The sequence below is a fragment of the Tachyglossus aculeatus genome, chromosome 3 (assembly GCF_015852505.1).
Source record: "Tachyglossus aculeatus isolate mTacAcu1 chromosome 3, mTacAcu1.pri, whole genome shotgun sequence".
NCBI lineage: Eukaryota > Metazoa > Chordata > Mammalia > Monotremata > Tachyglossidae > Tachyglossus > Tachyglossus aculeatus.
The window spans coordinates 65,108,487-65,131,879 of NC_052068.1; the positions used below are offsets into that span (position 1 = coordinate 65,108,487).

Consider the following 23,393-nt stretch of genomic DNA (forward strand, 5'->3'; position numbering starts at 1 on the left):
TCCAATGAGGATAGGGACCATGTCCAACCTGATTATCTTTCACCTACTCAAGCACTTAGTACAGTATATGACACACAGTAAGCACTCAACAAATACCACTATTATTATGATTATTCAGGCTAATAGCTGCTAAATGTCAGAACTCCAAATATGACCTTTTTCTGACCACTTGATCATCACTGCACTTACTGAGTGCTTAGTATGTGCACAGCACTGTACTAGAGAAGGAGTAGAGAAGCAGCATGGCTCAGTGGAAAGATCATGGGCTTGGGAGTCAGAGGTCATGGGTTCAAATCCCAGCTCTGCCAATTGTCAGCTGTGTGACTTTGGGCAAGTCACTTAATTTCCCTGTGCCTCAGTTACCTCATCTGTAAAATAGGGATTAAGATTGTGAGCCCCACATGGGACAACCTGATCACCTTGTATCCTCCCCAGCGCTTAGAACAGTGCTTTGCACATAGTACACACTTAACAAATGCCAAAATTATTATTAATATTATTATTACTAAGTGCTTGGGAGAATATAATACACCAGAGTTGATAGACAAGTTCCCTGCCCACCATGAGCTTAAACCCAATATGGATGCATGTGCAACTCTCGTTTCAACGTCAAGATTCGTTTGGTTGATAGGAAACTTAACTGAGCTCAGGAGAGACAGCATGTCTCTCATCAGCTCAGGATTGTGCCAGACACACCGTGGGCACCCTCTAAAGCTGACAGTCATGGCATTGGTGATGATGCAAGGATTGGGGTCAGGGGGAGTGTTGCTACTGCTGCTGCTGATGATACTTGATACTTTATCCCTGGCCCTTAGGCTCCACCCTAGTACCTTCCTTGACTAAGCCCTATTTTCCTTTTCTTCAACTCCCTTCTGTGTTACCCTTCCTTACTTCCTTTATTCATCCTCCCTCCCAACACCACGGAACTTATATACATATCTGTAATTCATTTATATTAATGTCTGTCTCTCCTTCTAACAATAATAATTATGGTATTTGTTAAGTGCTTACTATATGCCAAGAACCATTCTAAGCAGTGGACTTTTAGCTCGTTGAAGCAGGGAATGTGTTTGTTAATAGTGTTGTATGGTACTTTCCCAAGTGCATAGTACAGTGCTCTGCACACAGTAAGAGCTCAATTAGAGAAGCAGCATGGATCAGTGGAAAGAGCATGGGCTTGGGAGTCAGAGGTCATGAGTTCAAATTCTGGAACTGTTTACTTGTCAGCTGTGTGACTTTGGGCAAGTCACTTAACTTCTCGGTGCCTCAGGTACTTCACCTATAAAACGGGGATTGACTGTGAGCCCCACGTGGGACAACCTGATCATCTTGTATCCTCCCCAGTGCTTAGAAAAGTGCTTTGCACACAGTAAGCGCTTAACAAATGCCATTATTATCCAGCACTTAGAACAGTGCTTTGCACATAGTAAGTGCTTAATAAATGCCATCATTATTATTATTATTATAATTATTAAATACGATTGACTGCCTGACTTACCAATTATCCAGGGCTCCCAGACAAGCCATTCACCCATGTGGAAGCAAGATCCTTGTGGTGGAATGAGAGTCAAGGGGTTACCGACCCCTTGGTCCAAGCAGTAAAGGATCCAGTGGGCACCGGCAACACCAAGCAGGGTGGGAGAGTGAACTAGCAAACTAATAAAATATAATAATAATCATTGTGGTATGTTTTAAGCTCATATCACACACTTTACGAAGTAGGGGGGTAGATACAAGATAATCAGGTCCCACATGGAGCTCTCAGTCTAAGTAGGAGGGCGAACAGGTATTGAATCCCCATTTTGCAGATGAGGGAATTGGAGCACAGAAAAGTTAAGTGACTTGCCCTAGGTCACATGGTCTACAAATGGTGGAGACAAGTGAACTGAAACCTCTCTGGTTCATTCCATAGCTTCACCACCTGCCCTGTGGAAGCTGGTTTGCTAGGGTGACTCTGACGCTAACTGTTGGCTACTGTTGGCTGGGGGCCAGGGGGCCGGGTCAGCCCCTAGCCCAGCCCCAGTAACCCACATAGTAACCCCTATTCTGCCCTGGAGTATTGTCTGGCTATTCTATTCAGCACCCTCACCAGGCTGAAATTGATCCAGGAGCCAAATGAATTTCTGTTCTCAAACCCACAGTTCTTCTCCTTACTAACATTCTTCGGGTTTGTCAAGTACAAAGAGACAGCTCCAAAATTTACCCAAGTGAGTTATAGCTGAATGCCCATTATTCCTTCATGCACTCTTGGGAAGCACAGATAGGAGCTGGAAATATCAACCGGGGCTGGGAAATTTTATGGGCCCCAGCTCCAAGCCACCCAAACACCGCCATCATCAGCCTTTTTTAAAATAATTTGTTAAGCACTGTACTAAATGCCGGAGTAGATACAAGCTAATTAGGTAGAACACAGTCCATGGTCCCATGTGGGGATCAGTCTTAATCCCCATTTTACAGATGAAGTAACTGAGGCCCAGAGAAGCGAAGTGACTTGCCCAAGGTCACACAGCAGACAAGTGGTGGAGCTGGGATTAGAAACCAGGTATTTCTGACTCCAAGGCCCAGGCTCTATTCACTAGGCCACACTCATCCTTCCCAGAACACCTGGAGACAAGGTGGCCGAAGGGCGAGTCCCATGAACAGGCAGACAGCAGCTGAACACCCCACTCTGGCTCTGCTGCAGGCCCTCTGGGATCTTGGGCAGGTCCCAGGCCCTTGCTGAGCTTCATTTCCCCCTTCTACAAAATGGGTAAAATGACTCAACGCATTCTTGAGTTCTCTCTCTTGTACCAAGTGACCTCAGACCCTTGGGAAATCTTTCCTGGTGGCTCCTCCCTGGTGGCTGAGGCTATTGTTGGCTTCTGTAGGAGGGCAGGTTTTCCCTTTGTCCATCAGTTCTCTTGGCAGCAGCCCTAAAGTGTAAAATATGGGCAGATGTGACAGGAGTAAGAACAGCTGGCCCACATTCGTCAGTGTCTTCTCCACAGCCCCACCTAAGACCAGATCACAGCCCAACAGCCAAGACAATCTATAGCTGTCTCAGGCCCAGCTGACCTTGGCCACTAGCCCAAAGGGAACAGGTCAAAATGTGTCCTCCCCTCTGGATGCTCCTTCTAATGCTGTTCCAGTGCCTAGATTTCTTAAAAACAAATCCAGTATATTAGGGAAAGAGGTGGGAGGGTGGGGGCTTGTGTGTGTGTGTGTGTGTGTGTGTGTGTGAGTGTGTGAGAGAGAGAGAGAGAGAGAGAGAGAGATGAATCGACAATCACAGTCAGACTTACACAAACACACCATTGCATATGCCAATAACTTAATCGCTGCCTCTAGGTGCAGCCCATTAGGGGGCAGCTATCGGCTGGAGGCAATCGTGCAGAACACATCAAAGCCACAAGTGACTAAACTGCTTTGCATTCGCTCTCCTCCACTCAGCAAGATGAAAAGGGATGAAATACAGAATGTCTCAGAAATCCAGCAGACACTCGATTTTAACCAGTGCCCAGGAGCCTCTTGGTACATGCTGCCCGGGATCCACACACCCTGGTCCCCTTAGCTCCCAGAGATTGATGGCCTACAATTGGCTTGGGCCCTCATGGGCCACACAGTGGCTGGACAGGCCAACTATTTTTGCTGGCCAGGTTTTAGTGACCTAGGAAGTGGTGCCTGTCAAAGGGACTGGCAGGTGGGAGACTGACAAGGAGCCTTGGACCCAGCAATCAGCTTCTGGTGCCTCAGGAGGGCTTCCAACCTTCCCCGGGCACCATCCTAATGCTCAGTCTCGCTCCCTTCAGCTACTGCCAGGACTTAGTCACCCATTCATTCATTCATTGTATTTATTTGAGTGCTCACTGTGTGCAGAGCACTGTACAAAGTGCTTGGGAGAGTACAATAAAATAAACAGATACATTCTGCCATTCATCCATGTTTCTTGTAGGCCCAGGCATCATAATTTCTTTCAGGTTTATGGATGGAGAAGCTCCTGGGCAGGAAGTTGGGCTCCCAGACTTATTCACCCAGCCCAGCTTGCTTTGTGACCTGGGATTCGATTCACACCTTTCCTCCTGGGCTTTGATAATCTTGCTACAATCACAGAGCCACTATTCCTTCTCCTGCTCAGGGTCAGCCCCAAGTTCAGCGACCAGGCATGGAGTTAGGGACTTCTGGGTTCCATTCTTTGACTTCGGCTAAGTCCACAAATTCCTTAACCTCGGTTTTCCCGGACCACAGAATCTGGGTGGTGGAGAGGGAGGAGAAAGGGATGGCCAAGCTTAATTCTGTCCCCAGGAGCCAGTAGTGGGTGGGGAAGGATTAATTAGTTAATGTCGGCTGAGCTCTTTGAACACTCCGAGTCTGATTCGAGCTGTTGCAATTCCCGTCTCCTGTCAAGTGGGCTGACGGCTCACCAGGCTTTGGAACATGCCTTCAAACCAGACTCCAGCAGGAGTTAATCTGAAATAGAAGTTTTTATTTATATAGCTGGGTACTAGGACAAGGTTAAACCAAACAAGAGAAAAGCAATAAAAGAGAAAGATTAAGCATAAGTCTTAGGCCTCACCTCTTGCAATATGGTTACAAAGATATTAAGACTGAAATCATACCCAATCAGGAGCCTTCTCCCACACGTCTTTCTTTCCTGGCTCAGGGTAATGGAGAGGATGAGGCAGAGCGGGGAAGGCTACCTGTGATACCTGATGGCCCCACTCTGGCTCAGACTGGCTTGCCTCACAAACTCCCAGCCCCCTCTTTGGAAAAAACTATTCTCTTCAAGTCAATTAACTCACTTCCCTACAGCAAATATTTGGCCAATATTCCAGAAACTCATATTTCAGCCACAGATTGAACTATCCAGATATCCATAGACATTGATTGAACTGAACAAACATGGTGACCCAGGTTGAATTTATTCCCAAGTCACCTAACTTCCATTCCAGTCAGACACTCTCTGGCTGGACCAAAGCATTTTGGGAGTTCCTGCCAGCAGTGGCCAACTTGGGACAGAATCAATAGGCAGCCACCTTCAAATGTACCCAATATGTGCAGGTCACTTAGCCCAGAGAAAAGATTGTTGGCCCCCAAAGCCTGGAAGGTTTATTTTAAAGGGGAGGGTGACCTGCAACTTTCAAGTTCCCCCTATGGGCTGAAGAGAAAGTTCTGTAAAAAAAGGGTAGGTTATGGGAAAAGAAGACCTTTTCGATCAAGAGAGAAAGAAAGAGGGATAGAGCAAGGCCATAGGGAACCGATAGACGTTTCAAGCTCCTCCTTGTTATGCTGATCAATCAATCAATGGCATTTATTGAGTGCTTACTGTCTGCAGAGCACTCTACTAAGCACTAGGGAGAATACAATTCAACAGAACTGGTAGACATGTTCCCTGTCCCCAAGGAGCTTACAGACTTTAAAGACTATGAATACACACCTGCTTTGTGGTTGGGGGTGTGGTGAATAAATACCAAGTGCTTAAAGGAAACAGATGCAAGTGCGTAGGCTACACAGAAGGTAGAAGGAGTAAGGGAAAATGAGGTATTAGGGGAAGACCTCTTGGACGAGATGTACTTTTGTAGAAGTAGCATGGGTTATGGAAAGAGCACGGGCTTGGGAGTCAGAGGACATGGGTTCTAATCCCGGCTCCGCCACTCTCTGCTGTGTGACCTTGGGCAAGTCACTTCTCTGTGTCTCAGTTAGCTCATCTGGAAAATGGGGATGAAGACTGTGAGACCCACGTGGGGCAACTTGATTACCTTGTATCTACCCCAGTGCTTAGAACAGTGCTCGGAACATGTAAACACTTAACAAATACCATAAAAAAATAAGGCTTTGAAGGTGGAGAGTGGTGGTCTTTTGCATATGAATCGATCAATTGATTGTATTTATTGAGCACTTACTGTGTGCAGATCACTGCACTAAGTACTTGGAAGAGTACAATATAAGGCAACCTTGAAGAATGCTGATCCACCTGGGACTGGTTAGGATGGGATGGTTCGAGACTGTTCAGAGGCAGGAGGTTGCCTCAGATGACGTTTGGGGATCAGGGACCTATGTACTAGAGTAGTAAATGACTGAGCAACACCACGGGGAGTGTACTCGCAGAGGGGAGCTATTTGTTCCAGGCCGTTACCCAGAGGACTGAGCCATCTGTTTGGGGAGAGATTCACAGCCCATTGACAGATTTGTGGGGTGTCAGTGACCCTTTCTGCTTCATGTCCAGTTGTGAATGGGGCCTCCTCAGGGGAAAGAGGAATGTGTGTGTGTGTGTGTGTGTGTGTGTGTGTGAATGTGTGTGCATGGGCGCACTCTATGTCCCTCTTCCAAGGAAAGCTAGAATCAGAGATTTACTTTGAACTCTTAATTAAAAGTGACTTTGGCCTTAAATGGGTTATTCCCTGGCTCTTGAATCTCTCTCCTGAATCCCCTTGAAGTCATCTACAAGCTGCCTTGCCAGGAATATTACCTCAGGCCTTAAAGAGCCCAGGCCTCACGATTACTATTTCCTTTGCCAAGTATTAGCAGCTTTGGCCTCAAGGCCCAAGGTGGGTGAGACTGGTTTTAGTCCAGGATAGGCGTCTCCAGGGGATGTGGGAGCACACCCCACAGAAACTAATTCCTTGACATGCTCCAGCACCTGACCCTTTCAAGGAGTTCAGAGAATTGTGGAGGAAGGGCAGGGTAGGGGAGTTGGGCTGGGTTACAAGACAGAGGCTGTGTTCCCTGTGTGGCCGGGTCATCAGGAAATGACTCCCCCTGTCACCCTGCGATGTCATCAGGATCCATCAGAGGAACTTGGAAGGACTTGAGAAACAAGTGCCTTTTGGATGTTGGGGTCTGAGTCTTGTTGGCTACACGCCATCATTGCCAGAAGGGGAAATTAAGGCAGAGAAGCTATGAAGGTCACACAGGGCAGGAGAGGTGGAACAGGAAAAGAAACCATCATCTCTTCCTCCTCCATTTCCTCTTTCTCATCCCCTCCCTCCTTTTCTTCCCTCCTCCATCCCCTCACCCTCTCTCTTCCCTTCTCCCCCTCTCCTATCTTCAGTTGAGAACAAATCATTTCCTACTTATCGAGACCCAGAAGATGCACTTTGTCTCCTCTGCCATACTGTTAGCCAGAAGATTGTGAGCCCTGAGAGCTGGCCTGAGTCCTGGGGAAGAGAGACCCTGTGCCTCTGTGCCATCCACTCCAGCCTCTGTGCCCTGACTCAGGCCTCCACTCCCAATTCCTCGGAGCAACAGCAGTCTTGCCCTCCGATCAGTCAATAAGTCATATTCACTGAGTGCTTACTGTGTGCAGAGCACTGTCTTAAATGCTTGAGAGAGTACAGTATAATAGATTTGGTAGATACGTTCCCTGCCCACTAGATGAGCTTATGGTCTAGTGGGAGAAACAAGTACCTACTTCCACTTTGCACATCAGGGTGGGCACAGGGAAAGTCATGTGGGGGTTAGGGATTTGTAGGGGGAAGGGGCTTTCCCCTAGGAGGATCATGGAAGGGAAAGGAGCTGAAGTTCCCTGCAACCCTGCTGTGCCCGTGCCCATGCCCACCACAGAAGGCAGGCTGAGCATTGCTGTGGGCAGCCCTCCCTGACCAGGCTGCCTGGAGAAACAGCCCATGCTCACGTCCCCTCTGGAAGAAGAGGGAGGGAACCCAGGTTAGCACTGCCACCTGGAACTTTGCTCCTTGTGCTGTCCCCCTAGGCCCCTGCCACCATAGCTGGTGCCCAGCCAGATTGGCAGAGGTGCCCAGGGACAGAAGAGGTACTGAGAGGGGCCGGGCATGCAAGGGATACAGATTAACCATCCCGCCCTCCAGGGGGCTCGTAAGGGACAAGTTGCCAGGAACGATGGTGCAGGTTGGGGGCACAATAGTTGGCCCACACCCCTTGGGCCTCTGGGACCAAACTGGCAGAGCCATGCTGGAAAGCCAGCCCCTCTTCTGCCCCCTTTTTAGTCCAAGCGGCTGACCCCAGACTATCCTCTCCGCCTCAGGCTCCTGCAGCACGGGCCAGCCGTGTCCAGCCGTGGCCGGCTGCAGAGGTCAGGGCTATGTTTGAAGGACAGATCATTAATCCTGCCAAGTCACTGTCGGCTCCTGTTTGGGCAGATTTATAGAGATAGCCACTGTGCTGGAGATTCCACCTCGCTGTCTCTCATTTCGCAGGCATGGTGGTGCTGGCAGAGGTCGGGGGCAGAGAGGGAGGAGTATACCCTGCCTGTGTAATGGTCCTGGGCTTAACTGAGGTGCTCTGGGGAGGCAGGAGTTGGATAGAGGAGACAGATGGATTTCCCCTGGGACCAAATTTGTTTCTGGGCTGGGCCAAGGGAACAAATTGGGGTCAAGGGAGGGGGTGTCTTCAGAAGGAGGTTATGGAGGTCTTCCTCTTTGGGTCAGGGGGTTCAGAGGGCCAGAAGAGGAGAGCCCCTATGCCTGGCATCCATACTACAGGGAGAGGTGGGCCAGGTGGGGGTGTCAGTGGGGCAGAGGGCACAACCCAACAGTTTGGGTGAGTCTGGCAGCCCCAGCCCAGCCCTTGGGAAATCACTGGGTACCCCAGTTGGGGCCCATTATTATTCCACACAAGCTCCCCTCACCTGCTGCTGGGCTGGCACATCTCATCCCTCATCTCTCTCCTGCCCAGAGTCATGGCAGAAAAAAACAATCTGTCTACCTGGCTCTGAGCTCCTGCAGGCATGGCCTCCTTCTCTGAAGCCCCTTCCTGTGGCAAACCCCCTCTCCCTACACCCACACCAGAGGAGGAGGAGGAAGAGGAGGCAGAGGAGGAGGAGGAGGAGGAAGAGTGGCTCAGCAGGGGAAGGGAAGGTGGGCCAGGAAGAAAGATCCTTGAGAGCCAGAGGTGGTGCAGAGAACAGGGCACCCAGAGAAGCAGGTAGTGGAATGGAAGATCTGGAGTTCACTGCATCCACAGGGCAGAAAGGTCTGGACAATGCCCCATCCTTGTCACTGCTGACTTGGGCCCCTGCCCTTGGGTCTGGGCTCAGTCACCCCGAGGCCCATCCCAGGCAATGGCTGCTTCCCTCCTGGTCACTGGAGCCATAATTCAATCAATTATAAATCATTCAATCAAATTTATTGAGCAGAGTGCAGAGTACTGTAATGTACTATACTAAATGCTTAGGAGAGTACAATACAACATAATTGGTAGGCATGTTCTCTAACCCCAAAGAGCCTATAGCCTAGCAGGGAAGGCAGACATTAAAATAAGTTATGGATATGTACCTAAGTGCTGTGAGGCTAAGGGTGGGGTGAGTAAAGAATACAAATCCAAGTGCAAGGGTGATACAGAAGGGAAAGGGAGTAGGAGAAATGATGGCTTAATCAGGGAAGTCCTCTTGGAGGAGATGTGATTTTAATAAAGATAGGGAGAGTGGTGGTCTGTTAGTTATGACATGGGAGGGAGTTCCAGACCAGAGGTAGGACATGGGTATGGCTAGAAAGATGAGATAGAGGTACAGTGAGTAGGTAGGTGTTAGAAGAGCAAAATGAACATATAGTGTTATAGTAGAAAATCAGCAGGTTAAGATAGAAGGGGGTGAGGTGATTGCTTTAAAGTCAATGGAAAGGAGTTTCTGTTTGATGTGGAGGTGGATGGGCAGCCACTGGAAGTTCTTGAGGAGTGGGGAAATGTGGACTCTATTTCTTTTTTAGAAAAATGATCCTGGCAGAAGAGTGAAGTATGGACCCAAGTGGAGAGAGAGAGGAGCAGGGAGGTCAGCAAGCAGGCTGTTGCAGTAATCAAGGAGAGATAGGATAAGTGCTTAGCAGTTTGGATGGAGAGGATAGGGTGGATTTTAGCAATGTTGTGAAGGTGGAGATGACAAGATTTAGGGACAGATTGAATATATGGTTTGAATGAGAGTGATGAGTCAAGGACAATGCCAAAATTATGGGCTTGTGAAACAGAGAGGATGATGGTGCTCTCTACAGTGATGGAAAAGTCAGAGGAAGGACAGGGTTTGGGAGGGAAGATGAAGAGTTCTGTTTGGGTATGTTAAGTTTAAGGTGTTGGCAGGACATCCTGTAGAGGTGTCCTGAAGGCAGGAGGAAATAAGAGACTCCAGAGAAGGAGTAAGATCAGAGTTGGAGATGTAGATTTGGAAATTATCTGCATAGAGGTGGTAGTTGAAGCTGTGGGATTGAATGAGTTCTCCAAGGGAGTGGGTGTAGATGGAGACTAGAAGGGAACCTAGAACTGAACATTGAGGAACTCCCCCAGCTAGGGGATGGAAGGTAGAGTAGGAGCCTGTGAAAGAGACTGAGGATAAACAGCCAGAAAGCTAGGAGAACCAGGAGATGGCATTGTAAGTGAAGTCGAGGTTACATAATATTTTCAGGATAAAGGGGTGGTTCACAGTGTCAGAGGCAGCTGAGAAGTCAAGGAGGATTAGGATGGAGTAGAGGCCATTGGAATTGGAAAGAAGGTGATCATTGTTGACCTTTGAGGGGGCAGTTTGTTTCCATGGAGTGAATAATAATAACAATGTTGGTATTTTTTAAGTACTTACAATGCATCAAGCACTATACCTACTGCTGGGATAGACACAATAATCAGGGTTCCCATGGGCTCACAGTCTAAGTTAAAGGGAGAACAGGTATTGAATCCCCAGTTTGCAGATGAGGGAACCAAGGCACAGAGAAGTTAAGTGACTTGCCCAAGGTAATAGAGCAGACCAGGGACAGAGGCAGGATTAGAACCCACAGCCTTTGACTTCCAGGCCTGTGCTCTTTCCACTAAGCACAACCAGATTGGACGAGGTTGATTTGAAAATTGGAAGACAGGGAGGCGTTAGGAGGTGCAGGCAATGGGGGGTCAGGATCAGCAAAGCTGGCTTTGTGCCCAGGAGGAAGTGGCTCTTTTAGGCAGAGGTTCAAAAGTTATGGGCATTCAGGTAGACATACTGTGGGACTGGAATCAAACGACCTCCTCTTCTAATCTCCAGGCCGGTTCCTACTGCCCAAGTTGGCCCAGGACAATGCTGCAAGGGGTCTGGCAGACGTAGTGAGAGATGGGGGGTTTCAGAGCCCTGCCAAGGGCCAGTGAAGCCCCATCCACAGAGAAGGGCATCTTCCCCCACACAATTTTTTAATGGTATTGGTTAAGCGCTTACTATGTGCCAGGCACTATACTAAGTGCTGGGGTAGATACATACATATTCCATGTCCCACAAGGGGGAAGATACAAGGTAATCAATCAGTTTGGACACAGTCTCTGTCCCACATGGGACTCACAGTCTTGATCCCCAATTTACAGATGAGGTAATTGAGGCACAGAGAAGTTAAGTGATTTGCTCAAGGTCACTGAGCAGACATGTGACAGAGCCAGAATTAGAACCCATGTCCTCTTACTCCCAGGCCTGTGCTCTATCCACTAAACCATGCTGGATCCTCATCCCAGTCCCAGTTCAGGTCGTTGTGGGCAGGGAATGAGTCTGTTATATTGTTATCTTGTACTCTCCTAAATGCTTAGAACAGTAAGCACTCAATAAATACAACTGACTGACTGACGCGACTGTTTACCTCACCTACCTGGCCTGTCCCCACAACATCTGGCTCCTGTGATCCCCTTAACAGCAGTTTGAACCTTGCTTCTTAGGCTGTGAATAGTGTTTTCTGTGAGGTAACAGGCAGAGAGTGGACTCCCAGCCCCTAGGGCCGCGAGTAACTGCAGGAGGGCAACCAGATGGTGAGGAAAGGAGGACTGTCAGCAGTCATAAAGAAATAGAAGAAACAGAATATACTCTCCTTCTCCTCTCTGCCTCATTTTGGCTTGGTGTTTGTGGGTGTTTGGGTGGAAGGGGAATGCTGCAGGCAGGAGTTTGTGAGGGCTGAGAAGCTGGGTATTGGGAGGACCAGTCTATTGATGGTCTCTGTTGACAGTCCTTCGCTGGCCAGATGCCACAAACCTGAGGCCAGGAGAAAGCAAATGTGGCTGGCCAGCACTGCCCTCTTGAGAGACACGGTCCAATCACTCTGGCTACCCTGCTCAGCCTGTAATGGCTCAGCTCCTCTGGGCCCTGACACTCCAGGCAGCTCTCACTGGAACCCACCATTCTCAGAACTGTAACCAGGAGGCAGGTCCCAATGGGCTCGGATGATTGGTCCCAAAAAGGATGAAATGGCCCCAGCTTCTGGCCGAGGCCCGCGACTTGGTTTCCTTGGGGTGTAAACTCACCCCCTTGGCCAGTCAGGATGTTGGCACTTTGCCCCCTCTCAGGTGGAATTTGATTGACCTGGGAGACCAGCCTCAGCTCCACCAACTCCTCTGAGAATGATCCTGGGGGGACACCTGGCCAGGGATGTCACTAATAATAATAATTAAAAAACTGTGGGATTTAGGCACTGGAGTAGTTACAGTGTAATCAGATCAGATCTAGCCCCTGTCCCACGTGGGGATCACAGTCTCAAGAGGAGAGAGAGCAGGTATCAAATCCCCATTTTATAGATGAGAATACTGAGGCCCAGATAAGTTAAGTGACTTGCCCAAGATCACACAGCAGGGAACTGGCAGAACCCAGATTATGTGCCTGCTCTATGACTCCCAGGCCCGTGGTCTTTCCACTAGGCTACAATGGCCAGGTCATGGATCTGTGTTTCTTCAGTGTTGAGTTGAGCAATCCAAAAGTAGCTGGATCAGAAGGGCCCAGGAACAGCAGTACTCAGTGAGATCATTAGAGCGGAGAGAAAGAGGGAGATGAAGGACACAGCTCGGGAGTTGGCCTAGGGGGATTCGGGGAAGCCAGGGCTCTACAGAGTGAGAGAGATGTGCATCCCAGACCCAAGAGAATGGAAAGCATTTTCCTGGAGATCCAAAATCCCAGGAATCTCCCCATGCACCAGCATCCCCCTGCCTCGGTGCCTTCAAACAGTGGGACAGTCAGTTTGCCATCCCTATTCTTGGAGACGGGGACAGCAGCCTTAATTGCTGGTGGGGGGGAAAGCTGAGGAACTCTCCGAGTGCTTCTGGGGGGCCTGAGGCTCCCCTGGGTCCTTAGTCTCCATGTCTCCCTGGGGCAAGCCTCAAGGTGAAAACCAGTGAGGTGGTCAGAGCAACTGATGGACTATTTATATGATGATAACTGTGTCTGTTGCTGACTCTCTGAACCACGTCCAACCGCATCTATCTCAGTGTAGAGGAGCCCTGACGGAGCACATTCCAATTCATAGATTATCTGCCACGCCGGCACGATGGGCTCCCCTTCTCCGTCTCGTGAAAGTCATCCTCTCCGGAGTTTGGTGGCACCCTGAGGCTGGAAGGGGGAGGCTAGGGCTCTGGGGGAAGGGCTAGTGGGACATTGACATCGGACAGAAGTTCTGTGGGGTATGCCAACTCTCAGCTTTGCCAGATGGAAGCCAGGTGAGGGGAGAGGTGGAGGATGTTATCGATAATAATAATAATAATAATTATAGTAATAATTACAATGATTGTGGTCTTTGTTAAGCACATACTATGTGCCAAGTGCTGTATTAAGCACTGGGGTAGCTATAAAGTAATTAGGTTGGACACAGTCCCTGTTCCATATAGAGCTCAGTCTTAATCCCCATTTTACAGACGAGGTAATTGAGGCATAGAAAATTTAAGTGATTTGCTCAAGGTCACACAGAAGACATGTGGCAGAACAGGATTAGAACCCATGTCCTCTGACTCCCAGACTCCCATGCTCTTTCCACTAGGTTTCCACCACCCGTTTCCTTTTTTTTTTTAATGGTATCTGTTAAGTGCTAACTATGTGCCAGGCACTGTACTAAGTGTTGGGATAGATCCAAGCTAATCAGATTGGACACAGTCCCTACAGTGGGTTCACGTTCTGAATGCCCATTTTACAGATGAGGTACCAAGGCATAGAGAAGTTAAGTGACTCACCCAAGGTCACAGAACAGACAAATGGTGGAGCTGGGATCCTCTGACTTCCACTGCTTCCCCAGGAGAGCAAAACAGTATTTGTTTGCACTTGTTAAGCACTTTCTCTGTTCCAAGTACTGTACTAAGCACAGGAGTAGATACAAGATCAGGTCAGTCACCGTCCTTGTCCAGCATGGGACTCTCAGTGTAAGGGGGAGGAAGAATAGGTATTTCTTCCCTATTTTACAGATGAAGAAACTGAGGACCAGAGACATTAAGTGACCTGCCCTAAGTCAAACAGCAGACAAGCAGCAGAGTTGGAATTAGACCCCAGGTCCTCTGATTCTCAGGCCCATGCTCATTCCACTAGGCCATGCTTCTTTTCAAAGAGCCCTGTAACCACCAGAGTGTAGAACCTGGTTTGAGGTTAGCATGTATGAGTGGCATTGCCCATTTCTGCCCCCCAAGGTAGCTCACCCCTCCACTTTCCTTCTCTTTCAATCCTTCCCCCTTCCCAGCCTCTTCCTTCCCCAGGGGCTCCGTCTTTTCCCTTCCCTTGAGGACAGAAGGATGGGATAGGGGTTGGGGAGGGGTGGGAAGGGGAGGCAGCCCAACCCTGTCAGGTCTTCCCTCTGCTTCCCTCCAACCTCTCATCACTGTCCTATTTGTTTTCTTAAATATCCTTGTCCTCCCCACTCCACCCCAGTCCCCCCCCGCCCCCCAGCCCAACACCTCTTTCCCCAGAGACAAGGCCTTTTAGATCATTAAAAATAAAATGATGCTTATGAGAGGTTTGAGATGGCTTTATCAGGGATCGTAAATCACGGTGATCACACATCCTTTCAGGACTGCCACGACTCTGGTGAGTTATAATACACACGGGACAGAGACAGTGGTACTGTACTTTGGAGAACTTATAGGTGGGGTTTTATGACCTCCCCTGACACAGAGTTGTGTCTCTTCCCAAAGCTCTAGCTGAAGTTTCTAAAGTGAGAACATGTAAGTTCCTTGTGGGCAGAGACCTAGTCTACCAACTTAATTGTATTGTCTTCTCCCAAGCAATTAGTTCAATGTTTGGCACACAGTAATAATAATAATTGTGGTGTTTGTTAAACACTTGTTATGCCAAGTACCATACCAGGCCCTTGAGTAAGTTAGCCTGTAAGCTTGTTATGGGCAGGGAATGTGTCTGTTATATTACTATATTGTAATAATAATGATGGCATTTGTTAAGAGCTTACTATGTGCCGGGCACTGTATTCTCCCAAGTTCTTAGTACAGTGCTCTGCACAGAGTAAGCGCTCAATAAATATGTTTGACTGACTGGATGGGTAGCTATAAGATCATCTTGTCCCTCATGAGGCTTACAATCTAAGAAGGAGAGCAGGTATTGAATCTTCATTTTGCGGATGAGAGAATTGAGGCACAGAGAAATTAAGTCACTCATCCAAGGTCACATAGCAGGTACATGGTGGGAGCCGGAATTAGACTCTGGCTTCTGGGCCCATACTTTTTCCACCAGAACACACTACTTCCCTAGTAAGTGCTCAATAAATATCACTGATTGACTAATATGAGCAGAACAGGCATAGGGCTGGGGTACCAGTTCCTGTAGAACATCAGTCCACACAGACAAGACCGTTCTTGGGCCAGGCCTATTTTCCACCTAGTCCACTGTTCTGTGTTGGACAGTGGCAGCAGGGCATAGGGAGGAACCAGGTGATAACAGCCCTTTTGGACGTCCATCTGCCCTCGTGGCTTGGAGTGAGCCACCCCGCCCCTACTTTCCCTCAAGTAACCCATGATGATAAAAACCTCTGGGTTCACTCAGTCCCTGTTGAAAACTGAAATTGAGTCCATGTTCATGGCTGAATAGCTAAAAAGAATTAGGTGAGGTCTAAAAGAAATCAGGCTGGAAAGGAATGTCCCTCAAGAATGCAGAGCACAAGCCCCAGCCCTGAGATTAGCCTTCTTCAGCTTCCTGGTCAGCAGAGGTCCTTTTAAGGGTGGGAGTAGAGGGGGGACAAGATTGAGGCCCTCAAAGTAAAGTCTGACCGCTGGAATTAAGGCACTCAAACAGCTCTCTCCTTCCTATTTACCCACTCCCTTCTCACATTACATCCCAGCTTGCACTCTTTATCCCTCTCAAGCTCAATCACCCACTACCTCATTCTTGTTCTCATTCTCATTCTGCAACTGACCTCTTGATCACACTCTACCTTCTCCTTGGAACTTCCCTCCCCATTGTCAAAGCCCTTCTGAGATCACAGGTTCTCTAGGAGATCATCCCCAATGAATCTTTCTTCTCCCCATCATTCATCCTCTCCCAACTGCCACTTCAACGCTTCCAAAACACCTAAGCCATTATGCACTCACAATCTTCCCAACCCCAGCACTTACCTACATATCTCTATCTTCTGTTTCTTTCTCTGATCTATACTGATTTTAGTCAGTCCATCCAGAGTTGTGCTTTGCATAAGAGGTGTTTGGTTGCCTTATGAATTTGTCTGGACATCCTTTCAATTCTACCAATACCGAAACAAAGGGGTTGAACTATGGTCCTACATAGTGCTGCGTCCCCCTGCCAGTCTTGTGATGCAATCTTATGCTGGGCTGATGCCCGCCCCCTGCATGCGGCCCCATTGGGCCTGGAAGCGACCACAGTGCTCCAGGTCTAGGGATTGCCCAGGCTTCAGACTATTGCTGTCCTCATAACTTAATCTATCAATCAATTAATTAATTAATGATGGCATTTGTTAAGAACTTACTATGTACCAGATACTGTAATAAGTATCTGAGAAGCAGTGTGGCTCAGTGGAAAGAGAAAGAGCATGGCTTTGGAATCAGAGGTCATGGGTTCAAATCCTGGCTCCACCAATTGCCAGCTGTGTGACTTTGGGCAGGTCACTTCACTTATCTGTGCCTCAGTTCCCTCATCTGTAAAGTGTGAGCCCCCGGTGGGACAACCTGATCACCTTGTAACTTCACCAGTGCTTAGAACAGTGCTTTGCACATAGTAAGCACTTAATAAAAGCCATAAAAAAGTGCTGGCGTAGATACGAGATAGGTTGAACATAGTCCAGGTCCCACATGTGGCTCACAATCTTAATCCCTATTTTACAGATAAGGAAACTGAGGCACAGAAAAATTAAATGACTTGCCCAAGGTCACACAGAAGACAAGTGTCAAAGCTGGGATTAGCACCCATGACCTTCTGACTCCCAGTTCCATGGTCTATCCACTATGCTATTGATCTCTTACTGAATGCAAAGCACTGGACTGCGTACTTGGGAGATGACACTACTATAGAGCTGGTATAAGAGTCGATCTATCACTAGCCATTTTAAACCACCTGTTTGTCAAATCACCTTGAAATGATTATGCCCAAATAACGTTTCATAGGGCAAGATGTGCCAAGTAAGCGCTCAATGAATACAATTGAATGAATGAACCAGTCGTGGAAGGCATCTCAACCCCTAGGCCAGTCCTTCCCTCCAGGCGTGGGTGAAATCTGTTCAGGAACCTCTGATTCAGCTCAAAATGCAGCTCTGGCCACAGCATACGATTAGCGTATCTGCAGTCAGTGGCCATATTGTTATGATTGGTGAATTCCGGGTGACTCTGCTTCCTGTACACCAGTGGTGATTCTTGGGTTTGATAGGCTGAAGCCCCTCAATGCCTTGTCACTGATGATCTCAAAGCTGTCACCCAGACCCTCCTCCCACAGCCGAGGGGTCCTCAGGTGGAAGGATTGGAGGGGGTTGGATTGATCCTGATGGGCACCTGCCTGTCATCCCCAGAGGAAAGACACTGTGGAAACAAACCCAAGTCAGCAGCTGCCCATTGGCCATGGAGTTACTGGATCCAGCCCAGCTTGGGCACGACCCAGAAAGCTGATCCCTTTTGTTGGCCCGAAGCTAAATAACAATCTTTAATTTATAGAGCCTCTTTCACCAAACCCATTCCTCAAAACGCCTTACAGACTTAATTATACATTGGCAGAAATATATGGTGAGCTAAATGACATACAGATCCCCTTTAGCAGAGTGTGCCAACGGTGTTAGGCCTACAGCAGAGTCATGTTAATGTCCCCAGGAGGGGTGAGGTGGTTTTATAGCCTACTTGAACATCACTATTTAATGGGCCTGATCTTGCCAGAGAAATGGAACCCGGTACACTAACTCTTTCTGGCCAGCAACAGGTATAGGGACACTCATGGGTACTTTAGAGGCCTGGAAGATTTAATGCAATGAGTGGGTGCCCCGTGGCCCAGGGCAACTAGGCCTGGCTTTGTGAGAGGGCAAGGCCCAGGTGTCTGGGAGGGGCCGGAGGAGAAACTACCTGGAAATTGGGCCCAAGTGGTCCAGAGGGCCAAGGAACAGAGAAAACCAAGAGGCAGAGTAACTCCAATAATTTGACCTGTGGCTGTGGCCCACTTTGTGGTCACTAGGTGTCAAAGCTGCTTCATCTCTAGGTCATCTAGCAACTGGCAGGGGGGGCACCCAGGGTGTCCACTGCAGACTCCCAACTCTGCTCCCCTGCTCTGCCAATTCTGTTTCGGATCCCTGCCGGGCTTCCCCCCTTCACCCATAAAACCCTGAAAAGAGAAGAGCCCACCCCTCAAGCTGAGAGCCAGAGGGAGCTGGGATTGGGCCCTTTCTGCCTTTTTAGACACAGAGGGGAAGAGAGAGAGAGAAGGCGAGAGCATAATTGCTGTTAGTCCAGTGGAGCAGACAAACCAATTGAAAGCCATCAGCCTGGGCTGCAGCCTGCACAGTCAGCCCCTCGCTAAACTGCACTTAACCCAGGCTGGGACTTTTTACTGGGTCAAGAAGCTGACAGAGAGATAACAAGAGAACAAAGGGTGGAGGAGATTTTATAGAGAGAGAGGGGCTGATGGGGTGGGAGGGTGAGTGACAGGCAGAGAGAGGCTGGGACAGAGCAGGGATGAAGAAGGCAGAGGCAGAGAGAAGTTATTTTTAGAGATCTATGTTTTTCCACAAAGAGGCAAAGTGGTGGAAACTTGGAGAGGGCGAGGGAGAGGGAATCTGAGAGGGCAGGAAGTGGGCAGATAGTTCATGGTATCTTACCTGCATTCTTGAGGCACAGGATGGCCTGACTAAGAAACACTAGAGGTAGCAACTGGGCCATCCGTTCTGCAAGCCACAGCTGAAAATCGTGGCTTTTTTCAAAATGGTATTTGCTAAGCGTTTACTGTGTGCCAGGCACTGTATGAAGTTCTGGGGTAAAATACAAAATAATGAGGTTGGACACAGTCCATATCTTAATCACCATTTTATAGATGTGGTAACAGACACAGAGAAATTAAGTGACATGCCAAGGTCGCACAGCAGGCAAGCAATGGAGTCAGAATTAGAATCTAGGTCTCTTGACTCCTGATTCTGTATTCTTCCCATTAGGATAAGCTGTTTCTCATGCTGCTTCTCGCAACATTTGGGACACTGTGCAAAACACTGGAGAGAAGTTTAGTGCTTCAGACGTGGACTCAGAATTGAGCAGACTAAGAAATGGGAGTTTCCCTCCCTCTTGTCTGTGCAGGAGGCAATAACAGTGGCAGCAGGCCAGCGGCTCCCAGAATCCTTAGAGCCAGAGTAGAATGACTCTGGCAGACGACATCCCATTCTCTTCCAAATACCACATGCGCCCCCTGCTAGGGGCCTTCTCTCCTGGGCCTCCCCGCAAACCTGCATCAGGTGTCTCAGATATCCCAGGCGGAGGGGTGGTCCGATGTCTAACGCCTCCCTTCTGCTGTTGGATGGCTGATGAACAGCTGAGTGGCGGTAGCAGGATGGGCCGCAGTCCCCGTTCCCCCTCTGGTTTGCCTTGCCTCTGGCCATTGACACTTGAGAGCCCCAAGGGGTCTGGGGAGTATTGGATGGTAGGTCTGGTGGTGGGCCGTGGTATTTGTTTCCAGAGAGGGAAGGAGGGAAACAGGGATATCATCTGGACTCTCCACTGGAAGCACAGGGCCCACCCTATGGTGGGAAGGGAGGTGAGCACAAGGAGGTGAATGCCCTCAGCCCAACAGCCACTCACTGAGGAAGACCCAAAGGGCATGAGGCCCTATCTCCCTGGGGAGAGAAGGGCTGTCAAGGGAGGATGACAGGGGCTCTCCAGAGCAGGCAAAAATAATAATAATAATAATAATAATAATAATAATCATGGTATTTGTTAGGCACTTACTATGTGCCAGGTACTGTACTAAGTGCTAGGGTCGATGCAAGGTAACTGGAACTGATACAGTCCCCGTTCCACATTGGGCTCACAATCCTAATCCCCATTTTACAGGTAACTGAGGCACAGAGAAGTAAAGTGACTTGCCCAAGGTCATACAGCAGACAGGTGGCAAAGCTGGGAGTAGACTTCAGCTGCCCTGGAGGCTGAGGAACCTGAGTCACTGGGTTGGAAGGCTCCTCCTAGGCAGCTAGACGGATGAAGTGGGTTTGTTTTGAAGAAGGACCCTTGCCACATGGCCCCCTGCCCAAATGTGGTATCCCCTCCCATTCTCCTCCTGTCTCTCTAACAGATGGTATTTAATAATGATAGTATTTTTAAAATGCTTACTATGTGTTCAAGCACTGTTCTAAGTGCTGGAATAGATACAAGTTAATCAGGTTGAACACAGTCCTTGCCCCACATGGGGCTTACAGTCTTAATCCCCATTTTACAGATGAGGTAACTGAGGTACAGAGAAGTGAAGTGACTTGCCCAAGATCACACAGTACACAAGTGGCGGAGCTGGGATTAGACTCCCAGGCCTGGACTCTATCTACTGCTCACTCTCAGTGTCTTTGGCAGGCCCCTCCTCCTCCTCTCACTCTCTAACTGTGGTAGTCCTTCAAGGCTCAGTTCTGGGTCCCCTTCAATTCTCCATCTATGCCCACGTCTTCGGAGAACTCATACGCTCCCACAGTTTCAACTACCATCTCTATATTCTCTATATATTCTCAATATCTGCCTCTCCAGCTATGACTTCTCTCTTTTTCAGCAGCCACACATTTCCTCCTGCCTTTAGGGCATCTCTATTTGGATGGTCCATGGACACCTCAAACTAAACATGTCTGAAACAGAGCTCATCTTCCCACCCAAACTCTGTCCTTCTCCTTCCTTTCCCATCACCGTAGCCAATACCAACATCATCCCTGCCTCACAAGCCTTTTAACCTTCGCATTTCCTCAACTCATCTCTCACATTTAACTCACGTATTCAGTCTGTTAACAAATCCACTAAGGTCTTCCTTCACGATATCACTAGACTCCACCCTTTCCTCTCCATCTAAACAGCTACTTCTCTGATCCAAGTACATATCCTATCCCACCTCCTTGCTGACCTCTCTGCCTCCTAGCTCTCCACTCCAGTCCATATTTCACTCCGCTGCCTAGATCATTTTTCTAAAAAAAATTCAGTCCATGTTTTCCCACTCCTCAAGAACCTCCAGTGGTTTTCCATTCACCTCTCCGTCAAATAGAAAATCCTTAGCATCGGTTTTAAAGCACTCAAGCAACTCACCCTCTCCTGTCTTACCTCACTGATTCCTTACTACAACCCAGCCCACACGCTTTGCTCTTCTAACAACTACCTTCTCACTGTACCTATATTTCATCTATCTCGCCACCAAGCCTTTGTCCCTATCCTCCCTCTGCTCTGGAACTTCCCCACCCCCATATACAACAGACCACCAGTCTCCCCACCTTCAAAGCCTTATAAAGAAATCATACTTCCTCCAAGAGGCTTTCCCCGATTATGTCCTTTTCTCCCCTTCTCCCTCTCCCTTCGGTGCTGCCTATGCACTTGAATCTGTACCCTTTAATCACTTGACATTCATCCTAACCTCAGCCCCCCCAGCATTTATGCACATATCAGTGATTTAATTTAATGTCTGTCTAGACCATAAGCACCTTCTGGACAGGGAACATATCTACTAACTCTGTTGATTCCTTCCTCCCCAAAAATCCATCAAAGAGGAGATGGGCTAGAGAAGTCAAGGGAATGCCAACCCTGGAACACGCAGGGCACAGCTGGTACAGTGACCACTGGCACCGTCACTCTTGGCTGGCTAGTTGGGGGAGGAGGGTGCCTAGGGTTGACCATGAGCCCCTAGATGGGCACCTGGTGGTCAGGCATCTGCAAACTCCAGGGGTTGGTGGGCCAATCAGAGGGATCAAAGACGTGTTGTCCAGTTGAGCAGTCCCCAGCCTTCTTGGTCATGCCAGTCTTGCCAGTTTCTGGGCTGTAAAGGATAGCTTACCTTTGTCCTCTGACTCCTGCCTGCTCCTCCTGCCAGGCTGCAGCAGGATGTCTGCAGGGAGGGAGGCCGGTGGGTGCGGACTGCTTCTCAATTGAGAAACTGAATAATAAAAATAACTGTGGTATTTGTTAAGTGCTTACTGTGTATCAGGTACTGTTCTAAGCACTGGTGTGGATACAGGCAAATAGGATTGGACACAGTCCCTTTCTCATGTGGGGCTCACTGTCTCAATCCCTATTTTTAAGATGAGGTAACTGGTGAGGTAACTGAGGCACAAAGAAGTGAAGTGACTTGCCCAAGGTCACACAACAGACAAGTGGTGGAGCGGGGTTTAGAACTCAACACCTTCTAACTCTGCTGGTGGTGGCTTGGAACAAAGAGTGGGCGGTCCGGGGCCCGAACCCCCTAAAGGAAAGCCTGACCCTTATGCCCGGAAGATCAGCATCTCTATGCACTGCTTGGTGCCTCTCCCAGCTTATGTGGTTTCCATTCCAGGGAACACCAACAGCATCTTTGCCCTGGACTACATCAGTGGGGCCCTGACCTTGAATGGGCTGCTGGACCGGGAAAATCCCTTCTACACCCACGGCTTCTTCCTGACAGTTAAGGTGAGACCTCTTGTTGAGTGGGCAGACTGGGAAGGGTCAAACATCATTCCAGCTCTGAAGAGACCAGCCCACCCCAATGCACACCCACCAGACTGGCAGCTCCTCCAGGAGGAAGAGAATAAGCCCAGGGGAGTCTCCCATGCCCACACTACAGGACCCTCAAAAGTGGAACCTACATGCCCACCATGGGAATCCAGGGCCTTGGTTCCAGGCTCTGCCACCATCCCACAACCCCCCATCCCCCGAGGCTGCCCCTGACAAAAACAGGAATTGGGTGGGGATGATGATGCCCTGCTGGCTGACTGAACATGAATGGTGCTCCCAGATGTCCCAGCAGAGGAAGGGTGGTGAAGCCCCAGTGAAGTTCTCCAGCTGCTTCCTGCTTTGAGCAACACCCTTAATGCAGACTCATACTGTCCCAGCCACTGGCTGGGAAACCCATTTTGGAGCATAGACTCCACCAGGACCATGGGAAGAGGGCCAGCCCTGCTGGAAGGCCTATTGATTGGTGGTAAGGAGAGGAGAGCCAGACGGGCCCTCTGCTGGCAAGAGAGTTAAAAGGGGCCCATAATGACTCCTCCTGGCCTTTGGCCAGGGTCATTCTGCGGAACCTCCTGCAACTGATAAAAAATAATAACGATAACAATTGTGGCATTTGTGAAGCACTT

General features: G+C 48.9%; 1 protein-coding gene across 4 annotated transcripts in view; it reads left to right on the top strand.

The window, feature by feature from the left end:
* CDH23 (cadherin related 23) overlaps positions 1 to 23,393 on the top strand; it is a 425,144-nt gene that overhangs the window by 189,790 nt on the left and 211,961 nt on the right. For all 4 annotated transcript variants that reach the window (XM_038744221.1, XM_038744217.1, XM_038744218.1 and 1 more), the window contains exon 10: positions 22,613 to 22,725. In XM_038744221.1, coding sequence (XP_038600149.1) covers positions 22,613 to 22,725 — 113 coding nt within the window. The remainder of the gene's footprint in view (positions 1 to 22,612; positions 22,726 to 23,393) is intronic.